At 40.6% G+C, this 22,653-nt stretch overlaps 1 protein-coding gene across 1 annotated transcript; it reads right to left on the bottom strand.

Moving 5' to 3' along the window:
• Window positions 1-1,137: 1,137 nt before the first annotated feature.
• Window positions 1,138-21,205, bottom strand: prkcha (protein kinase C, eta, a). Its single transcript, XM_026326491.2, has 14 exons — window positions 20,656-21,205; window positions 16,990-17,053; window positions 14,892-15,045; window positions 14,768-14,802; window positions 14,603-14,685; window positions 13,884-14,013; window positions 13,653-13,786; window positions 13,386-13,517; window positions 12,899-13,072; window positions 10,625-10,779; window positions 6,443-6,581; window positions 5,605-5,793; window positions 2,836-2,982; window positions 1,138-2,715 (listed from the first exon to the last, which is right to left on the bottom strand). The coding sequence occupies exons 1-14, from the start codon at window positions 20,995-20,997 to the stop codon at window positions 2,566-2,568; spliced, it is 2,028 nt and encodes a 675-aa protein (XP_026182276.1). The 5' UTR covers window positions 20,998-21,205; the 3' UTR covers window positions 1,138-2,565.
• Window positions 21,206-22,653: the final 1,448 nt, after the last annotated feature.

Here is a 22,653-nt window from a genome sequence, read left to right on the forward strand (position 1 = left end):
GTAAATAAGTCACTAATGAGTGTTACACAAAGATATCACAGCTGTAGCAATTTATGTTTATTTAGTTTATTTACTTATGATTACCTGGAAGTTGTCTGAGGTACTAGCCAGTTCTCTTTGTGTGCTATTGGTCAATTCAGAATGGTAAATGCATGGTGTCACCAAAATATTGTTATATTCCTGCCAGTCATCTTTATAAGAGCAAACTATGCAAAATTAGCATTTCAACATGTATCTAGTTTGCAAAAAAAGAATACCATCTGGTTCAATTTCTGGCACAATTTTTTCTTTTATATCTTCTAAGTAATCTTCTAAAATAAACAGAAAGGACTCTCTGCTGTGTGATAACGCTATTACCACAGCTCTTACAAGGAAATGTAATAGTGACCAGCAGGCACATTGTCCATCAGATGCACCTATTTTCAGGTAATGCACAGAACATTCAATAACTTCAATTATCGTAGTGTCTCTTTCGTGTTCTGTCGCTGCTTTATGGAGTATCAGTCAAACCGGAGAGTGTGGTCAAACGCTGATTCGATCAAACAGTTCACAAATGCTGCTGGGAGCCATCAGTAAGTCTCAGTAATGAAAGCTGAGACAAGGCTCTTAAATCTTTTCTCTCATTCAGACATAACCTGAGGGAAGCTGCCAAACTGTGCTATATTAATGGTAAACAAAACTCAGCCCACTTTATCCATTGTCCCAATCTTTGTATTGCGCAAACAAGCTTTTTCAGGAGAACCTTTCACTTAAAATAATGTAAAGGTCGAAGGGCAGACTTAACAGGGATTGAACAGGAAGTTTTATAGCGTTAGTCTTCACTGGTTCAAATGTAGTTTTTGAAAGTAAAAAATAACTTTGCATTAGCAAAGTAGCTCTTAGTTTAGTGAAGTCAAGGCACTGTGTCAAAGCACTGAGTTCAGCTTTAAATTACACACCACGCCACCAATTGATAGTTTTGAGCAGTAGAGTCCTCCACAGGATTGGGGACTAAGGAGATAAGCAGATGTGCTGTGGAGGCTGAAGGTTTCCTCCCCTCAAATTAACAGGAAGAGTCCATCTCGGTTCACACAGCCAGGCTTGTTCATTTCTGAGCAGCCTCAGCATGGAGCACACAAGATTCCTCTCAGAGCAACCTTTTACTTTTCTCCCCTTTCCTCCCTTGCTTTTATTTAACATTTTCAACTTGTATTACCAACAACACAGAATGATCTATGTTCATGCAAAGCAGGAGAAAATGGATGATTATTTCCTTCTTCTGTCTTCCTGTTTCTATCAAAGGTGACAGTAATGACGCTGTGTGGCTTCCTGTTTATTCTCTACTGGTTTGCGATGACAAAATGTTCTGCTGAAGCAGATGCCATGATGTTACTGTACTGCAGGGTTTTAAGTTGTCTCCTAGTCGCATTGTAGCAAAGGTTAATCTCATTTTCTTTGGCCTAGTGTGATTTCCCATTACTAAAGCAATGACCAAGAGGTTTACAAAGGCTCTGTGTTTTTTCAAAGAGGGTGTGCAAGAACAGCAGCAGAGTGACTAACGTTCAGACACACAAAGAACACATTTGATTCTGGCAACTGGCCAAAACCATACCAACCTTTTTCAGTTTAGCTAACTCTATGGTGACATCTACAAACTTTTAGATATTTCACAGTCCGCATGATTCACCTCAGTGCTTTCACCTCTGAAATCTTGCATCATCCTCAACATGCCTGGCTGATCAAATTTCACTCAGAGGTTCACTGAGATGGATGCAGTTTTTGTTACAGGGTGTGACTGATAAATAAATAATAAACATTCCCTATTATCTGAAATTGACTCCAGTAGCTTTGACAAATCATCCACATTTTTTTACTTAAAACTTTCAACTAAATTAACCTTTTTCATATTGAGTTGCGTACTGCTGTTTTATAAGCTTCATTTCAAGTTTTATCCATTTATATTGGCAGTGGGGGCACTCAAGTTGTGCTCACCCAGTGAATCTGTATGTGTTTGTATTTTTCCAGAACCCAGTCACATCACTGAGAAAGTATTTCATCTGTTCACTCACTCCTTCCAGGATTTTAACTGGCAGCCTGACTTTTCTGGGAATCTCTGTCATCCTGGTTAAGACAGATTTTTTTTTTCCATTGCCTGGATAGTGCTAGAGCGAAAATGAAACACAAAGCATGCCATTATGCTCCAAAAAGTGCTTCTTCATTTGAAGTATCTGGCAGAAAACTCAACCATTTGCATAAAAGACAATGTACAATAAAATGTTGAGATTGTATGCCTTTGTCAATTAAGTTTACAACACAGTATGTGAAAAGGATTTCTACATCGACGCAGGAATGGTGTAAATTTCAAAAGATGATGACACCACTGTTTGATTGAGAGTTCATCAAGTTCAGTCCGAGCTTCCATCAAGTGTGTGTTGCCTGACTCCTCGGCCCTTTGCGTCCTCATGTCTGTGGGGAATTTAACAGCATCATACTGTACGTGCCACTGGGAACTGTCTTAGATCAAGTCAGACACACTGGGAAGAATGAGATGAGTTCAGGATGGCTGGTGGACCACTGGGGAGACTTTTAGGTCTCCAGCAGTTCAGGTGAAGTAAAGGAGAAGTTACGAAACTCCTCCTGGTTAATGGAAGGTATCAGAGGATCATCGATAGGTGTGAGCGTGGGTTCTTCCTGAGTGAAATCTGGGTCAAAGTTGTTGACATCCTCTGGTGTTTTCTGGATGGGAAATAAAGAATTATGTGTCAGCAGAAAACATTTAGCAAGAAATCCAAAGTACACTGTCTGCTGGATGTCTTCACTATCATTTATTGATGACAAGTCATTCATGTAACTTACGATCCGCGGCTTGAAGGGTGGCTCTATTTCTCTCTGATTTAGCTTCTCCCAGTCGATGTCGGCAAAGAATGCGTGGCTGGTCACAGCGCTCTCTCCACCTTCTGAGGCCACACAGCCCAGTCGTCGGGCTGGGTTTTTGGTTAGGAACTGTCAAAACCAAAGGACAGATAAATGCATAAATAAGGATTCAAATAAAAAAATCTGTACATTTTCATAAAAATGAAACACAAACAAAGTAGAATCAGACTGTTTGGAAGAAGCGGTTTTCAACAGATTATTTATTTATGGTCTGTACAAAGAGAGCAAATGTGGCCCATACACTTTAACTAGATCAGACAAGATTTATTTGAAACAATGCCAAACTGGACTCAAGCCAGGAAGATATCCAGTAAATCTCCACCTCCCAACTCACAAAAACACACCCTGGACTTGGCCTGGTACCTCCTACATTGCTCAAGTTACTAGAAGTCAACTAGGTCCAACGAAGTCTGACTAAGTATCTTACTGTAACTTCCTGGAGTTGTACAGGATAAGACAATAAAAACAGAACTTTGTGAACTCCAACTGCTTCTCTGCCACTGAAGTCTAGGGGGAAAAAAGAAACTACAACTAAAGATTAAAATCCTTTGTTTCAACTTGTTTCTGGAGGGTAACTGAAAAAAACTAACACTCTTTCAGCTCTGTCTTGGCCAGCTACTGTGTGCACACCTCTGGGCTGTCATTCAGACACAGGCATCAATTTCCACCGTGACAGTGTGCAGATTAACACAAAGTAACTGTAAAAATTAAAATGGCTCTAAACATCATTAACCACAGGGACTTGGCCTAAACTAATCTGGGCCTGGATCACCAAGTATAGAAAAAGGAAACTGGAGAGATGTCAATGCAGATAAAGAATAGCACGAAGAGGGAAGTTGAAAAGAAAAAGAGGGATTGAACTATAGGGATATCCTACTGTTGGTTTTGTACAGTTTTGTCCTATAGCACCTAAATCACACATGCCTGACATTTGCAGGAGCACAAAATAGTCCTTGGATTGATCTCCCTGCTTGAAGGCAGTTTTTATTCCCAACTGATGCTCCATGATAATCAACAAGCAAAGACTTGAATCCTTCGTGACACAGGAAAAGAATCATTGCAGTTTGATTCTAATTATGTTGCATTCAGGGGTTTGCATCCACAAGCATGATTTTGATGATGTAATTTGTTGCCAAGGGGCTAAACTATATATTAAAAAAAACACACTAAGAGTAGGATGGTCTTTTAAGTAGAATTAACTGTGAGACAAACAGGCTAGTAGGGGTCAGACATTTTTATCAGGACACTAAACCTGAGGAAAACTACTACACTGAAGCTTGTGCCATTTTTCCATGGTGCCACGTCAGCTGTGCCATCCTCAACACCAGACCTGCCATGTCAGCATTACTACATGAGGAAGCCGTTCTTCTCTACAGCAGAAAGATACAAAACAGTCAGAATAATATTAATAATACTGTTGCTCTGAACTAGTCAGCTAACTCAAACAGCTGTGATTGCAACTATTAATCATTAAAATTACACAATTGTAGATTCTTGGTTGTGGTTAGCACTGCTGTCTTACTGCAAGAAGACAGAAGATGGGTTTGAATCCCCTTTGACCCAGAGCCTTCTTGCGTGAAGTTTGCACGTTCATCCTGTGTGCATGGGTTTTCTCCAAGTGTCCCAGTTTCCTCTCACAGTCCAAAGACATGTAAGTTTGGTGTTACGCTAATAGGTGACTCTAAATTGCCTGCAGGTGTGACAGTGAGTGTTTGTCTCTCCGTGTCGGCCCTGTGAGACTGATAATCTGTCTCGCCAGCACAGTATCAGCTTTGATTGGCTCCAGCCCCACTGCAACCCTGCAATGGACTAAGCTGTACAGAGAATGGATGGATGGATAGGTAGCTTCCATAATTTATAAATGAAATGATTTATCAACAATAAAAATTACTATATCAACTCTAAGTAATAGACTTATTTGATTATCAGTGTCCCCCTGGTTATATAGCATCTTGACACAACTAAATAAACTGCCACTATTAATAAGTCAACACCGGTGGTACGTCATATAGAAAGAAAAACAACCTGACAACTGAACTTCAGGAATGTGACCTTAAAACTGATCAACCTTCTCTATAAATAGTGCAGTAGTGTTCAAATCTGCTTACACTGATACGCACCTTTACAGTATGTAATGTGTGACACTGGGAGCTTTGACAAAAATAAGCAGAGAGATTGGTCTGGGAGGAATGGAGGGAGAAGGTGTCATTGTATTTATAGCATGTGTGCTGTAGAGCTTGGCAGTGGACCATGCCTTAATATAGTTATGTAAGAGAGCTGGGCCAAACAGCTGTCTGGCAGAGCTAAGTAGGGCTGCCAGTCACTCTGCAGTCAGAGAGGGTCAGTCAGACTGAAGGACAACAAATAAACACTGATCACAGAAGTCTAGTGCAGAACTGTTCTGACCTTTGATATACTAGTGCGTCATGCTGCAGGCTCAAGTTACAGCATCCAAGAATGCATGGCCCTGGTCATTAGTAAATGTAAATGTTTACAGATTATTGGGTTTGTCCACAGATACAATGAGAAACCCATTTCCTCCTCAGTAGTTCAGTTTAAAAAAAGCTTCACAGACATTTCCTTAAATGTCTGCCAAAAACAGAGTACAGTGAGACCTGGCTTTCATCCACACAATTTTTGGTTTGGGGTAAAGATTAATTATAAAAGCAAAATGAATAGATGCAGACTCACGGCTTTGAGTATATTCACTGCCTCTGTACTGAGCCAAGATGCATAAACAACATCTTCCTTGAGGATGGATTCAAAGAGGTCATCTTCATTTTCGGCCTCAAATGGGGCGTGTCCTGACAGCATTTCATACAGTAGCACCCCAAGAGCCCACCAATCGACAGAGGGCCCATATAACATCTCCTGGAGAATCTACGGAAAAACAGCACAACACACCAATAAAAGAAGCTTCAGAGAGTCTCACAGCAAAATGAGCAACAGTTCATAAGGTTCAGTTAGCAGAGGTGTTGGAATAGTGTGTTTCCAGTGAGGCTACACTGAGGAGCACTGTAAGCGTTGAGGACAGCAAAGAGGCCTTTCACAAATTCTCACACACAGGCCTGGTCAGAGAAAAGTCTGTCAAACATGAGAAAACAGACCGCCTTAATCAGTCGTTATGAAAACCAGGTCGCCTGTTAAGCTGCATTCTGATGAGAGGACTACAGCTGGCCAAGTCAACAGTGCTGTTCACAGGTGCCCTGTCTTACAGTTAGTCAGGAGGCAGTTTGGAGTGCTGGGCAGTAACCACAGAGTTTGTTTTAATGAGGTGGTGTGATGGAGAGAGGATGGGACTGAGAATTGCATCATGTGAACTCAGAGGACCTGGGCTGCAGGAAGCTGAATGTGGTTGAGTTTATTCTTTGCTGCAATTTGTTGATGGTTAAACCGAAATACATAGAACAGCACCAAAATATCTTAAAATATCCTGTGGAGCATAAAGTACCCAACAGTATTCAGTCATGAGTGTGACTGCTGCTGTGTGTACACTGTTATGTTGGACAACACTAGAGTAGATATTGACCTCAGGAGCAATGTAATCCGGGGTCCCACAGAAAGTCCCTGTGGCCACGCCGTCAAATATGCCCTCTTTGCACATGCCAAAGTCTGCCAGCTTACAGTGGCCATCTTTGTCCAGGAGAACATTGTCCAACTTTAGGTCCCTGAAAGGCAGAAGAAACACAGAGAAACAGAAAAATTAACGTGCATGTCAGTTTGTGCTCACTCTACATTCATACCCCTGTTGGTGTGAGTAGGTAGAAATTTTTGGCGAGACAAAAAGAAAAGGTCCTCTGAGGACAGCAATATTTCTGTGGGAGTGGTAGAGACTGACAGCCAAGAAATGTTTGACAAATTTAGGCTGGTAAGAAGGGAAAAAGCGCTCTGATGTCAGTATTTATTTTGCTGCCAGGAAAGCAAAAACTGGAGCTATTGTTTTTTGTGTGTAACAGCATGGTAATTCAGATGAGAACTGCCTCTATTATAGGGGGAAAAAAAAAAATGATGTAGGTGTGTTTGTTAATTATGATGCAGTTATTAGCAGACACCTGCATGACCCAAAATTGGTTGAGCATTCCTATGAAATTATGTTTTGACATGCCCCTAAATTCTGCAAATCTGCTGGGCCCCATTACAAGCGATACCATTCTCTAGCTCAAACCTACTGTACCTTTAAACTAATCTAATTTATTTTAAAAGCACTTTTATCTCTTACCCTCATCCAAACAAGTAAATAAGAAAATGCTCAGTGCCTTGACTTACTCACATCTGTGTGTATCTGCTGAGGCCGAGCTGCCATGGCTGGCTCCATTGACTGTATGGGCAGTTTCACCTGAAAGCCCCAGCCTGCTCAATGGTTCAGCCATAATCAATTACCTGCAGACGTCCTGTGGGTAGTTATATAGGAAAGTTGCCACTCTGACTTTTTGCACATTTAAAGTGCTTTTGAATCCTCACCAAGAAAATAGCAGATACTTGGCAGCCTGTCACGGCTTTATAATTTCCATTCACTCATATTAAACTACAATAGGTTGCCAAACTAGTTTGCCAGGCAATCCCATCAGAGAGACAGGCCCCTCATTTATCCAATCACCATCGTTGAATAATTTCACTACTAACTGTCTTACCAGCTAAAGTGTGATGGTGTCAAAATTAGTTTGTGATTTAGTGCGAGAGCGCAGGTAAGGTTATTGGTAATCAGGTGGGCAGTATCTCAATTACCGGTGTTACTAAAACTGCAGGCTCAGCCATGGTTTCACCACCTGTTTCAGCCTCAGCTCTCTTATGCCCGACTCAGTAATAAGGGAAAATATGATTTGACAACAACATCTGCTAACCTTCACTGGACAGATCGTTGCTTTTCAACCACTCTCCTCTGCTTCTGCTGCCATCATCTAATCTTTTTCCTCCCAGCAGGCCATTTCTACTGCATCCTCCCATGGTTCTTTCAGCTCCACAAACTAGAGAAGCCAATGTGTCTGTGACCACAACACAAGATTTGATCTTAGATTAGTGGTATCCATTTCCAGAGGGCCTATGAGCTGTTTTCCTCAATTTAAACTCATTTGCCAGTCTGACTCTGCCTTTAGTTGCCCTGAATCATGCCAGTTACATGTTTCACAACCAAAAAGGCCTTCTTGTTTCCTTCCTGCACCCAGTACATTTATCTCTAAATGCTTACTCTCAATGGCTGCTGCTAGACACTTCAGCATGTATTATTATCAGTTTATGTTAGGTGTAACGCCCTTGAGTCAGGCCCTTTTTTTAATACCTTGATAGGATGTGATGAAGTGAAGCTACAGCTGAACAAAAATGACATGTTGGTCCTCAGTTTTGGGGAGACTGAAGAACATCATAAGTTACTCTGCCTGCAATAAAACGTACCTGACCTAAGAATCATTTAAATACCCGGCTGGAATGAATACTGAGCTACCCTTATTTGTTTAACTGCATTACACGTTTTATTACTTAGGTTACTAGACTGAAAACAATTACAACACTTCGTCTGTTGTGTTGTGTTGTAAGCCTGTTACCAGGAATTATTATGACTCATTAATAACGTGAATGCTTTTTAGTCACAAAAAAAAAACAAATAAAAAAAAAACAAACAAAACAATAACATGAACATCCCTCAATTAATAACATTGATTTAAAATGAAAATAAAATGTTTGCCTGTTTGGGTTTCTCTTCAACTAAACACTGGAAAAATCTCCTGCTCTGTGTCCATGTCAGCTTATGCTTTGTCTTGTGACAGAGAGATTATACCTGCTGAGTGTGGGCTATGGAGTCGAGCCCTAATCTGTAACCAGCTGACAAAACATTAGCCCAAGGTCATTTTATAGAGATACAGAAGATATATGAAGTAAATGACAAGATTTGGGCATGCATAAAACTTTAAAGCGATATTATTTTAACCTATTTTAATTTCGGCAAAAAGAAGATATTCTGGGTGATATTCGTAAAACTGGATGACAAACATAGAAACAAAGTCTGAATGAAAATAAAACAAGCAGACTGCTGGTTATTCAAAACTGCTTTGGTTGGATTAATCTGGTTTGCTCTTCACTGTAAGCTGATTGCATAATACTGAATCAGACACTCATGGTGCCTGTTCCTCACAGCCTAAAAGGCCATAAAGCGAGCAACGTTGCTGCTCACACATTACGACCACTCAGCCCTGAGTGGATGTCTGAAGGTTTCCACTCCAGACATTGTCAATATATCGTCCAATTCTGCTAATTTGCAAATTATTTTATGCAACATAGCACTTTCCATTACTATTGGTGTGTAAAATATTCGTGTGAATGTGCCCAGTAAGAAATGAATCCTTAAACCTGCCAGTTTTACCACCACTGAACTACACAGGACCACACATGCAGATAATCTACTATAATAAGTGCTCCTGTACTCTTTCATCCAGCCACCTCAAGTCTCACTTAGACTTTGAACCTCTTTCTGTGGGAAGCGGGTCAGTCAGACACTGTGGCACCCACATTAACAAGAAACACTGACAACATTGAGGTAGTGAGCTTTGTTATACTCCAAGAACAGCTGACCTGGTAAAAGACAGTTACACTTAACATGAAAATTTCCAGAGAAGAAAAGAAGAAGTTCTGACAAACACTGACGCACAAAAAGAAATTTTTTTTTTTTTTGGCTGTGATCACAAGGTAATAATACATCCTGGGCCAACTGCCGCTGCATTCTGTATGGAAGTAAACATCAAATCAAGGTGATAACACTGCGATATGAGTCATAATTTAGCAACGTCTTCACATTTGTCTTTTAATATCCTCTTCCCTGCTTCTAGTTTCATAAATGTCGTTAATGGTCGGGGTGAAAAAAATATTACACACCACAATATGTCCTACTGCAGGGCTTTTATATCTGATTGCAAGATTCATACGACTGCAAGACTATAGTTTTAGTTGAAGGAGGCAGCACAAGCTTCACTGTTCTTACAATGGCCTGATGTGCAAGCTGTTATTTGGTTTGTTATTTTAGCTGTAGCATGCTCGCAAACTGCGTGTGGCCTCTTAAGCTAACAATCATACCATGTGGAGCAGGCTGACACAGAACACATGGACCACTAAATATAACTCAAGATTTACCGTTAGCTCACATGATGCTCTTATCATGTAGCGGCAGGGTGCCCACTGCTCTGACACCCAACTCACTTGAGAGTAGCATCCTAAAAGGTCTGAAAGAACATTTAAATGCCTGGAGTCGGAGCAATATAATTACGACCATGTAAAAAAACAGAATATTAATAAAAATGAAAACTGTAACCATGCTGTCAAGGCTGGCAGTTAGGTGTCGATTGCTAGGTTACGTGCATGACCAGCACCCTGTGGAAATATAAGTGATGGCCAAGTTAGAACTGAACATTTGGATGCGCAGCATAAGTGTTTGGGTGTAAGAGCTGCTAGGAGGATTTTCATGGAAAAAAAATATTAAGGGATCACGTCAGTAGTCAGAGGAAACTACAATGGTAAACTGATTTATACTGTATGTTTGTGTCTCCCAGAACTGCACAGAAGTGCACTGCACTGACAACAGAAGTGATAAAAATAGTGGCTGTATATACATTATGAAATTAACTAATTCATTGTGAAAGAATAACAGAAATTTTGGTTTTGGCTCCTACAATGGTTTTCACAAGACAGATTAAAGAAATAGTCAGTGATGCAACTCCTCGATCCAAACCTGTAGACGATGCCTTTGCTGTGCAGGAACATGAGAGCAGAAGTGATCTCTGCCGTGTAGAAACGTGCTCTGGGCTCTTCGAACTTCCTGGATTTCTGGATGTGGAACATGAGATCGCCTCCATTCACAAACTCCATCACAAAGAAGAGACGGTCCTGCAAAAAGGAAGTAAGCAGACGATATTTACATGTGAGCATGCAAACCACACCAGCCCCACAGAATTTCCCATATTATTAAACAGTCCAAGCGCCCATGACAGCAAGATTACTTTAAGAATGATAATGACTGGTTCTCATTAATTTTGCACGTCTGTTTAATGGATTCCTATGGAACTAATTGCAGTTTAAAGTCAGTGGGGCAAAAACAAATACCGATCGACCCCATAAATCTTTCTTTCTCATTACAAGCCATGGTCGATATGTGACCTAGAAAAAGACACCCTGGGAGGGGGGATCACTGTAGGAGAATGTGATGCAATGATCTGCTCAAAAAGCTTCATGTAGCGATCAGAACATGAAGCCACAGCTGACCAAGGTTAATGGCTCTTTGGTTTAGTGTGGTCAGTTTTTTTTTACCCTGAGATTACAGATATAACGTTTAACTAGAAGGTGTTGCTCTGTCAGCTGAGTCAATCTTTTACTGTAAATAAATAGTCTCTGTTTTTTGGTTTTACTAATACGATTTATCATTTTTAAATTATCAATATTTTATCTCAAAAACCTGGTTACTTAAACAACATTTTTAAATTCACAGCCAATGAATGCTGCCTCTGGGATTTCCGAAGTTTAGTCGTCTTAGTCTATTTCTCAAAGCTTTCTTCAAACCCTGGTCAATTTGATAGGTTACATGACATACAAGTCTAGATTTTATTTGCTGTTCGAGGATAGGATGAGCAAACTCATGAGAAATCTCAGAAGTATTTTCCTGAGACACATCCTTTGGTGAAAGAAAAACTATGTGCCCATTTCACCACTGTCTAACCATAATCCACCTCCTCATCTCCTTTCTCCACTCTTTCCATGCTCACACACTTAAAGATTAGAAAAAAAAAAACATCACAAAAATACTTTTTAAACATCAGGATGCAAACAATCCATAATACTGCAACTAAATTCAACACTACATAAAATTTCACATTTTTATTTGGACATGTTTTTAAAAAGAGTTCCTGGGTGCTTTCACCAGAAAATGTGGGTTCAAGAAAGGTCTAACAAGACGTCTTAGAAAACACAAAGAGGAGGTGTGTTTGTGGTATAAACACTGCTCTATGGTTGTTTGTTAGGTTTGAATCAGTCAGGGTGTGTCACTGATTGAACGTTTCACTTCATGGCACGCTCCTCTATGCCTCTATTTGGATCAAAGGTAAAGTCGGACAGCGATGACTGAAAACAACTAAAGCAGATTAGGAGTGGCCTGCCTGCATCAGGAAGAACAGCTCTGGCAGCAGAGCCTCATTCACTCCCACTCACAACCTCACGCTCAAACATGAAACTGAAGAACTGCTGCCACCTGCTGATCACTTCACGCATTTCAACATGGAGCTCGTTTTGGTTCTTTTAAATTTAAGGGTAAGCAAGGCAGTAAGTATGAAAGTGTTGTCTCGTGAAGACAATAACATTTCTATGGCACTTGTAAGACAGATCTATGTGGAATGCAAAGACTTTGTCCGTTCTGTATCAGCAGCAGCATCTTCAGCAATTTAGGAAGAGATCTCATGTTTGTGGAGCATTCTAAATATGTCATTTATGGTGCATCTGGTGCTAAAGAGGGCTTTGTTTATACAATGCTCTAGTTAAAAAAATAACAGCGCCTTTTTATCCCACAACTTGGTTTGTGAAATATTTGGTCTGAAGCTAAATTAGTTGAACTGTTACAAATTTAGTCTACAGCAACACCAGAGACTCTGAGGCACGTACAATGTTTACCATGTACATGAAACTTTGCCTGTTTGAATAACACCACTAAAGAGAAAGGCCAATACGCTAGTACACTACAATTTTGACCCGATGGTGGCGCCAGTTCACCTTCTGAGCAGACACAATGTTTGTCCATCCATCCAACAGATTGTTTTTTTTTACTGAAATATCTCACTAACTCAAATTTCTAACTCTATGTGGTGACAGAGTGGCCCATCCTCTGGACAACATGATTATATTTAAATGTCAAGATAGTTCTCAGTTAAAATATTGACCTGCTGGTGGTTGTAGAGGAAAACTGCAATTCTGCAAGGCTGGTGAAAGCAGACACAATAAGTGTGTATATGTGCATTCTGACCGGTGTCTGGAAGCAGCAGTACAGCTGTGTGAGGTAGGGGTGACAGCGAGCCAGTGACAGCACCCTCTTTTCTGTCATGGTGCACTCCACATCGTCATCCTGCAAAATTATGTCCTTTTTCAACACCTTGACCGCAAACACACGTTCTTTGCTCTGTAGTCTCGCCAGCATCACCTGCAGATACAACATGCACACAGTCAGAGACGAGCAGTGGACATCCTGATACCATTTCAGAACATGTGAAACAAAATCATTTTAGAAAACGTTGAAAATTTATTCTGGTAATGGAAATACTGGTGATATGTTTTCCTATTATAAAGTCCTTTCAATGAATATTTTGAAATGAAATGCTTCCAGTCTACACTAGGTACATTTTCTTCTTGCCCCCTGCAATTCTGTCTTCTCCCTTATTTATCACTTAGGTCATCATTTCATTGCACATCATTCCATTGAGTATTGCCCCATTAGGATTTCTTGATGGTCCCACCTTGCCAAAGCTGCCCTTGCCAAGCACTTGAAGGAACGTGAAATCTGAAATACCCAGCTTAGGGGTGTGCTGCTGGGTTTCAGTGCTCTCTCTTCTTTCAGAGGGTGGCATCATCGGGCTTACACCTTTGGCCTATCAGTGCAAACAAACAAACAAACACCATTTAAATATGCCCTGCTAAAGCCAGATTCAGGTAAGGTTGACACACTTTTGTTTCATTGTACAAAAAAAACAAACAAAAAAACAAAAAAAACTCAGCCTTTGTACCATTGAGTTGCGTTTCCCAAGTCCCCCAGCCTGCAGACCCATTTCTGCAAGCTTATTGGCCAGTTCCACACTGTTGACCCCGCAACTGGGTGCTACATTGGCTCGACAGCGGATGTGAACATTCATTTTACAGACTGAAGAGAGAGGACACACAGACAGGAATAACCATGAAAAACCCATGAGGACATTTAATATGCTGCTTGTGAGACAAGTGTTGACACTGGCACTTACTTTTACAGTGCAGCCCCTGCCTGACTATTCCCCAGAGCAGTGAGCCACAGTGGTCACAAAATGTGGGCGACTTGTAGTTGTGGATGTTGAACTTGTGAGGGACGTTGATGCTGAAGCCCTGGTTCATAGGCTGTGGAGAGCAGACACTTTGAACTAACCACTCTGTGTCGCAACAGTGCGTTCAACTGTGTGTGTGTGTATTTTAAATAACCATAAACTATGTGTAAACTGTGAAAAATGTTTAGTTCCCATTTTTTCACAGTGTCTTTGCTTCAGTTTAATGTGTCATTTGCTTTTTTTAAAATTTTGTCAAGGAAAATAAATTCCAAAGTTCAGCAAAATATAGAAAACAGAACAAAAGGCAGGTTCATGTGCCAGAAACAGCACAGTTGTATTTATAGAAACATAAACTTCTTTAAAAAGCATGGATGAAAAACTGTACTGAACAGTTTTCAGGTTCAGTGACCAGCTCAATACAGAAACAGGAATCCAGTCTGTTGATCAACTGCAGGTGCTAACCAGGTGTGTGTGTGTGTGTGTGTGTGTGTGTGTGTGTGTGTGTATAGGACTGAGCAGGCTAACAGGTCTGCCATCATGTACACAGTATAAAACAAAAACCATAGCTCAAAAGTGTGAAATAACAGCAACAACATGCTTAAGTACATGAAACCTTTGGACACACACTGAACTGCTTTAGCTGACAGTCAAACTATTAATACCTGCTCTTTTGCTTGATTTTTCATGCGTGGACACACGGTGACGACCTGCTGGTGGCATCGTTTGTGAACAACACAGGTGCACACTGAAAAGACAACCGCTTGACGTCAAACTCGTGTCTGTATGTTTAACTATACGGCAGAGATGAACAAATAAGGTCCACTAACCTTGGCACTGGTAACCCTGTTTTCCAAAGACGCCCCTATAACAGAGACACACAACCAGGTCAAGTTGACAGTCTACACAGATATGCGCAGGCAGCAGCGATTCGTCCCTGATTAACTTTCTCACCAGATGAACTCCTTGCAGTGAAAACAGAAGGTGGGCTGCCGGAGAAAAGTCGACATGAACTTATGCCCATTCACCTGGTGGATCCTGCGTCTCACTGCTCCCTGCCGCTTTCTTGAAAACTGTTTGAAGGCCTTCTCTTTTACTACGGCATCATCTGGCAACAATAGACGAGAGCAAAGACATATAACTGATCAGTGTTATTTAAAGCAAAAATAAAACACCTTTTTAAGTAGATCATCACCTCAGCGTAAAATAGGTCACTGACAAAACCAACAAATAATCATGTAACTATGAGGTTTACGTCAGCAACAGCTTGGCTGTTTTGGTGCTTTCTCGTTACTCGTGTCATTTTTGGCCACAGCATTTAGCTGTTTCCAGCTTAGAAAAACTCCCACTCTACACCCACTCTGCACCACCTACCAAGCATCAAACAGCAGACAGACAAAATTAGCGACTAGTTCCACAAGAAGGTGGAGCGTATAGCAGAGAAACAGGCAAATGTGTCCCACAGGGCTTTAAATGAAAGTTTCCACTCAATGTTAAGTGTTTCTTTTATTAATAATGAATTCTTATTTTTTTAAGATGCCAGGAAATTGCAAATAATTTTTATGTGTCCATAGTGGCATCCTAAATTATGTGTTTTGCCCAACCAACAGTCCAAAAATGATTTAATTCAAAATGATATAAAACTTTAATTAGCAGCAAATCTCCAAACCTGGAACTAGCAAATATATTTACTATAAAAGTGGTTTAAATGACAACAATGTGGAGTCACATCTTCCTCATGTGATGGCTACAACAGAACAGAATGATTTAAATAACAAATAAAACAAAAATTCCATATTGATCATAGTGTCTAAAGTTATAATAGTCTAAAAGTTATAAGTGTCTAAAGTTGCATATAGCTTTCACCTTTGTGCATGGTTTACTGTGTGTGCTTTATCTATGAACAACAAGGTATTTGTGAGGCGAAAACCACGATTGCATTACAAAGTCACGTCTGCTGAGCCCCCTCTACACCCCTGCAAACAACATAGATTTGTGGTAGTGGTGTGAAGAGGGGGCTTTAGAGTCACACTGAACATTTGAGTACACTGCAAGTATGATGTGTACATCTTGGTCGTTTCTTGTAACCTGTTCGAGTTTTTGTTTGTCAGTAGTTTGAACTGACGAAACATCAATTTAATGCTGTGACTTTACACACGTTTGCCATATGTTCATATATATCCCAGTAGTAGAACAGATTCTCATTAACAATGTGATATTGATTTTAACCAAACTATCAAGCCCAACTGATGACTGAGAATTGCACTCACTAGCAATCACTGTGAGTGTGTGATTTCTATTAGTGTTTTTTGCAGTTCACTACTTCTGCAGAAGGTAAGGGAGGGGGAAAAAAAAAAAAAAAAATCTAGTAAAGTGAGTAACAAGTGATCATAAAACAGCTGAGCATGTAGCCTGAGGGTCTTGTACATGTGGCAAAACACAATTTAAAAAAATAAAACAAAACTCTACTCACACATAAACCAAACAAATAACAAAAAACACAAACAGAAAGAAACTACAGGAACAACTTCAACGAGAAACCATTCATTTCATATGTAAATGCAACGTTACAGTCTGCCGCACACTAAGGCATGACAAAAGAGGAACTTAACAGAAGTTAACATAAGTCAGATCAAACTCGTAAAGACACAAACTGCTTCTCTATTTAAATGGTTGCCCTCTCTGGCCTAAAGACTGTGCACATCTCTTAGGTACAGAAATGCCCAATACAGACATCTGACATCTGACGAAAGCAAAACTACCCTTCATCACAACAGACTAGTGAGATTAGCCTGAACATACCTGGAACATATCAACCTACATGAGACAGACAAAAGCATCCACATTCAAGTATGTATGCATACACACCTATTTTCCCTTGTCTCTATTATTAACAAGGTGAATTTGTCTCACAGGAAATAAAACAGTGGACAGTGTTTCATGTAGTAGAAAACTGAATACAGTTGTTGAGCTGTGAAAAGCATGGCTAAAAAAAAAAAAAAAAAAAAAGAAGAAGTGTAATGGTGATAATTATGCATGAAAGCAGCCTTACCGTCAGTGAAGGAACCAGTGAGCGTAATAAGGACAAAGACCTTCCCCTCCGGCTCCAAGTCCATCTGCAGGTATAAAACAGTCAGATATGAATGTCCACCACAATTACACAACACAAACTCATAGTTAAAATTTGTATACATGTATACATACATGTATATATATATATATATACACACACACACACACACACACACACACACACACCATATGTAAGATGGTATGTGTTTTGAGTATCATTCCATCACCTGTGATAGACTGAAATGCAGAAAATGCACCAATGCATTCTTCAGTGTCTATGTAATGTTGGAGGAATTTGGACACCACGACAGTAGGACAACGTAGCAGGTCAGGCAGGTTGGGCTGGTTGCAGAGGGTTATGGTGACCTGGTACTCAGCTGTGAATGATGACTTACCCATGTCCACGTAAGCATTTAAAAAAAGCCTACATACAGAAAAGGGTCTTTTTGGACATGGCAGAGAGAGCAAGTCACTTCCTGCAGCACCCACTGACTGTTAACATAAGCTTCTGTGTTTCTTAGAGAAATCTATTTATGTTACACAGAAACTGTCTCTGGAAAATATTCAGTGACCACAAAACAGTGGCATATTACCTGTCAAAGGCTGCCACTGGGTTGACACATTTAGTATAAAACTCACATCATCCCAAAGATGTTTTCAATTACCTCCTCATATCATTTGTCTAGATCTGCAGTCAAAGACCACAACTTTAACTTGTTCACTGTCAAAACTTCCTTCTTGTGTGTAATCTTCTGTTTTCTCACCCTTTCCCTTTGTGTTATCATCCATCTGCTGCCTCTGAATGAACAATTTCTTTTTTTTTTGCTAAAAAAAAAAAAAAAAAAAAAAAAAAAAATTTCATTGACTTTAGAATATATGTCAATGTATGTTTGATTTGCACAGAACAAGGGGCTTAGACATGGGAAAAAAAGAGTCTATGACTATAGACTGTAGCACCATGATGCTACAGTTAAAAAGCAGAACATGTAACGCTGCATCATAGAAGAGGAAGTTTTTTTTTTTGTTTTGTTTTTTTTTTTTGTTTTTTTAGAAATAGCGATCAGGACTCTTTCAGTAGAGCAAGCACTACATTTTCCTGGAAAATGTTAAGTGGCCACAGTTAACCGGCCTTTATTTTAGCACTGATCACTTCAAGCCCCAGAATACCTTGGTACTGATTATAGCCCATATATGTTGAAACAAAAAAGCTCAAATAACTGAGTAAAAAGTCAAAGATGTTACAACGCAGTGTTAAGTAGTGTCAGCAGGTGGGAGGCAAAGGAAATGGTCCATGTGAGTCTAAATGTCACATGGTGAATGTCTCTGATGGTGTCAGCCCTTACGTAAGTTAAAAGAAGCTGCTGAGTAACACTGTGCTGCTGTTGAGCTTGTAATTCACTAAACATCAGCAAAAACTTTTTGGTGGGGTCTAAGTGCATCAGACTGCATGTACAGAAGGGAGGGAATGCGCTGAATGAAAGGACTGAAAGCATTTGGACAAGAGTCAAAAGAGAGCGAGTGCTGCACCACAGAGCCCTTGAGCACTGATCATCAGATGGTGGGAACGATATGATAAACACCAGTGTGGGCGTGTGGAGGCTTGTGCCTCACATGTGAAACAAACCAGGCCAGCACTTCTATGCAAAGAAGCAGCCACCACAGTTTAGATAACAACTTTAAATGCACGTCTTAATGCAAGAAAGCCATCGTCCTCTAAAACTACAGACCAAGATTCACTTTCATGCCACTTCCCCTCAGTGTCTGAGGTCTTTGTAAAAGGTTTGCACACGGCAGTCTCGACATCATTTTTTGCTGTACTTTTGTACTACGTGTGTTACTTTTTAATAAACTGAAAAATAAATGGTTTGCTTTTGAAACACAACTCCAAGTTTAATGTAATAGTCTGATGCAATGTGACAAAAATGCTGCAAGCAGAAGACTAGTGAGGTGGTCACGGTGAGAACTTCAATTTGTTATTCATTTCTTTAAATTTACTTATTTACTGTATCTACATGCACTTTTCTGTTGACGAGGACTCGTTTTCATCTTTTTCACACTGATGCTCCTGTATAGTCATTGTTCGGTCTTATGATTCACTGGTTGACGAGTGTGTTTTTTCCTTCATGACTGAAATGCAGTGCTTCCCATGTGTCGATTTAGAAAATATTGACAATGCTTTTATAAAAAACGTGCTTGCTAGAGTAGATCTGTCTCGGTTTCTGAAGAATACGTCTTCAGAGAAGACACAAATCTGCAGATAATGAAAGTGCTACATAGTCGATACCACCTCAGCCTGCTCCCGGCCTGGGCAGGTTCAGGTTACATTCAGCTGTAGTGGCTTATGTTAGAGTCTATGTCACCATACATCTGTTTGTACAGGCAGGTCAAATGCTGTGCTGACTCTAGCAAAGTGATTTTGTTTGTGCACCTTCCATTGTGGTGTAACATTCAGTGAGAAACAGAATTAACACCTCCCCAGAAAAGCAGCAATTGTGGTTTGAGACCCTGTATGTTGAAGCTCGTACTCAGCTTCTAAGGCAATAAAAATGACAGATGAAAGGTTCCCGTTCAGCGCGTACTGACCAGGCTAAGATGTTGAATATGTGAGGGTGTTATCCCGCAATCATCAGGCTGAAAAACAGGCAAAGTTACTCACAGTGTCAGTGATATTCATTCGCACACTGCCCCGAGCTTATTAGCATGTTTTGTTTTCTGAGCCTGACCTGAAATACAGTTCAGCAGGTGTCAAATCTTTTAGAGCAGACAGGAACTTATGGGAACTTTAAGAAGTTGTAGATCACTTACAAATGTCACTGTGTGAACAACTGACAACAATTTTACAGTTTTTGAGACAACAAGTCACTCTGGAAACACACAAAAATAAATATAAAAGGTATTTTGTGTCAGCAGACACTCAGGAAATGGCTCGTGATGAAAAATGCTTTACCTGCACGGACAAGAACAGTAACTAAACCAACCCCTGACCCCCCTGTGTCCTGTGTCCTGTAGGCCAACTTGGTAAATTTATCCATGAGCCTGCTTTTCTTAAAACTTAGTGAATAAAGTGTTTTCAGTGTCGATACTAGTGCGAATAAAATCGATACACAAAAACACATTAGATCACACGTTCACAGTAGTGTCTGCACCATCCTCTGCTGCAGAAATCAAGTCACTACCTTCATAGACTAAACAACATCATCATTTGTTATTTCCCACTGGAAGATTTACAAGACATGAAAACAAACATGCATTAATCAGCCTGCTCAAACTGCATTCAGAAATGACTTCTTACTTTAGGACCCCTTTGGTTCAGGGTGGCCTCAGTGTGCTCTGTCCACCTGCTTGCAGCTGTACTATCTTATATGTGATGGGACTTATTCAGCTCATACATTACTCTGCTTTCACATATAGAATAATAATAAGACTGGTGTCAGTGCTTGTTGCCCTGGAATTTCTGGATCAAATCTGAATCAATGATTGTTACCACCCACCCCTACTCTGGGGTGGATTGTGGGGCGGGGATTTGTGCCCCTGGGTGTCCTAAAAGGTTTATTCGGCCCTGTTTAAAGTTATGAGCGTTGAGAAACGTGTTTACATCACCGTTTCCCCACAATTTGTGCAACTGTCCCGATTGCTTTGTACTCACCCATCCCTCGAAAGTCTCTCCCGTGGTGATGAGGTCCTCGAACTGGATGGTGCAGTTGGCCACGAAGTCATCATATCCGATGGGAGTATCGTGGAAAACGGCCAGTTCAATTTGTTTCCCGTTGTTCACGTTGAGGCAGAACTCCTCGTTGTACGTCGGCGTGTTGGTTTTCTGCTTCGTGAGAGTTTGTCCAATTTTGTAGTCGTCCACCTTCACCACAATGTAGGGGTCCAGGCCCGGGCTGGCTTTGTTGAAGATAACTGTGTGGCGGAGGGAGAAGGTCGTGGGTTTCAGGTCCACAGCCTCCCCGATCCGCAGCTTCAGATAACCATTAAACTTCATTTTCTCCCACTGACTTAAACATATAATAAACTAAAAACCACTCAAGAAGTGAAAAAAAATAAAACAGATGTATAAAACCATCCACTCCGCCGTCACATTAAAGCTGGCCAACAACAAGTTAAGTTTGTCCTCTTTGGAGCTCAGTCACATTCATCCTCAGTGGGCGCTGCAAACACTGAGCTGCCTCGGTGTGAACCTGTTTCAGTAAAAAGGAAGCCACAACATTGACATGCTGAGGAGGCGGCACCAGTTCCGCATTACTCGTCACGGAGCGCGCGCACGCGCACGCATGCACATACTAAAAGCACAAGACGAAACTAAACCACCTGCCAGCGTTTCGTTCGATGTGTCACGTGACTGAACTTGTAGTTCTGGTTGAAGCTAGAGGACTCTGGGACCACACCGACCATGATGCATCGCTCTGATCGTTGAAGGAGGTGAGGCAGTTCACCTGTCCTGTGCTGGGAGAGAAAATAGCGCCATCTGCTGTCTGATGTAGTGAAACGCATGATGGCGCTACAGGCCCTGTTAAAAATGCAAAGCCAGAATGCTTTTCTTTTTTAATTTGACGGCCTGTAATTTCACTTATATAGCACTTTGACACTATTTGCCCAATCACACTCACTCACACACACACTACCATGCATGACCTGTCTACTGGATCATACACACAATCACTCACACAACACTGAGCAGCCACTGGGAGCAAGAAGGGGTTTAGTGTCTTGCCCAGCTTTCTGCTATTGTATAGCACTCCTCATGGTGATATGTGTGGTAAATAAATAACCAAGAGAAATTTTAGTTGGTAATTAAAAATAAATCCCAAAGTGATAGTTTATGAGACACATTTGAACTAAATTATTTCCCTTCTGTCATCTTTTCTTTCCAGTCTGACCTCCTAAATTTGCTATCCCTCTCTCTTTTCTTTTTTAAAGCTATTCTCCCCCGTTGAGGGTGCTGTGCCTGCCCCATCCATAAATGCCACGATCAAAGTCTCCACTTTATTGGTGTTAGACTTGACCTCTAACCCCACTCTGCCAAATGTCAGCCCTCCATATGTTATAAATAAAGAGCCGGGTTACAGATCTTACACATCCCTGGGATGCAGACTGTCTTGTAAACAACCTCTCAGACATGGCAGAGAAGGTTGTAATGCTAAAGCAGTCAGATAGTGTATTGCCTTGGTGCAACTATCAGCAGCAAAGACTTGAAACTTTCTGCCAGACCAGAAATTTATACTGTAGATCACCTGGACCAACAGGAAAAACATGCTAATATAAATTGACTCTAGCATATCATTTGCAGTCCAACACCTTAGAGTGAATGGTATTTTTGTTCCATAGACAATATACAAAAAGTAATTAATGAATGTTACTATTTTCAATAAAACAGCATGCACGTAAAGTTATTTTGTTCAGTGTCCAGCAGAGGGCAGAGTAAGACTGCTAAATTCATTTTTCTCTGCTTGCCTCTTACATAAAGCAGTTTTACAAATCTGTATATTTTACTTCCTTTGTTTTACCCTGGAGCCAAAACTGGCATTTTTATGGTCCAGTATGATTTGTTCAGTATCTCTGTTCTACCAGCGGTCCCCCACCTTTTCTCCCTCTGTCTGTCAACCCTGTGGCTCTTTGCCCCGCATCCCTTCCTCCTCAT

This window comes from Mastacembelus armatus, chromosome 22 (genome assembly GCF_900324485.2).
Source record: "Mastacembelus armatus chromosome 22, fMasArm1.2, whole genome shotgun sequence".
Taxonomy (NCBI): Eukaryota; Metazoa; Chordata; class Actinopteri; order Synbranchiformes; family Mastacembelidae; genus Mastacembelus; species Mastacembelus armatus.

Excerpts from the sequence above, each read along its gene's own strand:
- prkcha (XM_026326491.2), bottom strand. The coding sequence starts at position 20,997 with ATGAAGTTTAATGGTTATCTGAAGCTGCGGATCGGGGAGGCTGTGGAC. Across the intron at positions 15,046-16,989 it reads CACTGGTTCCTTCACTGACG|ATGATGCCGTAGTAAAAGAG; the intron begins GTAAGGCTGCTT and ends TATTGTTGCCAG. Across the intron at positions 13,787-13,883 it reads GCAGGGGCTGCACTGTAAAA|TCTGTAAAATGAATGTTCAC; the intron begins GTAAGTGCCAGT and ends CTCTCTCTTCAG.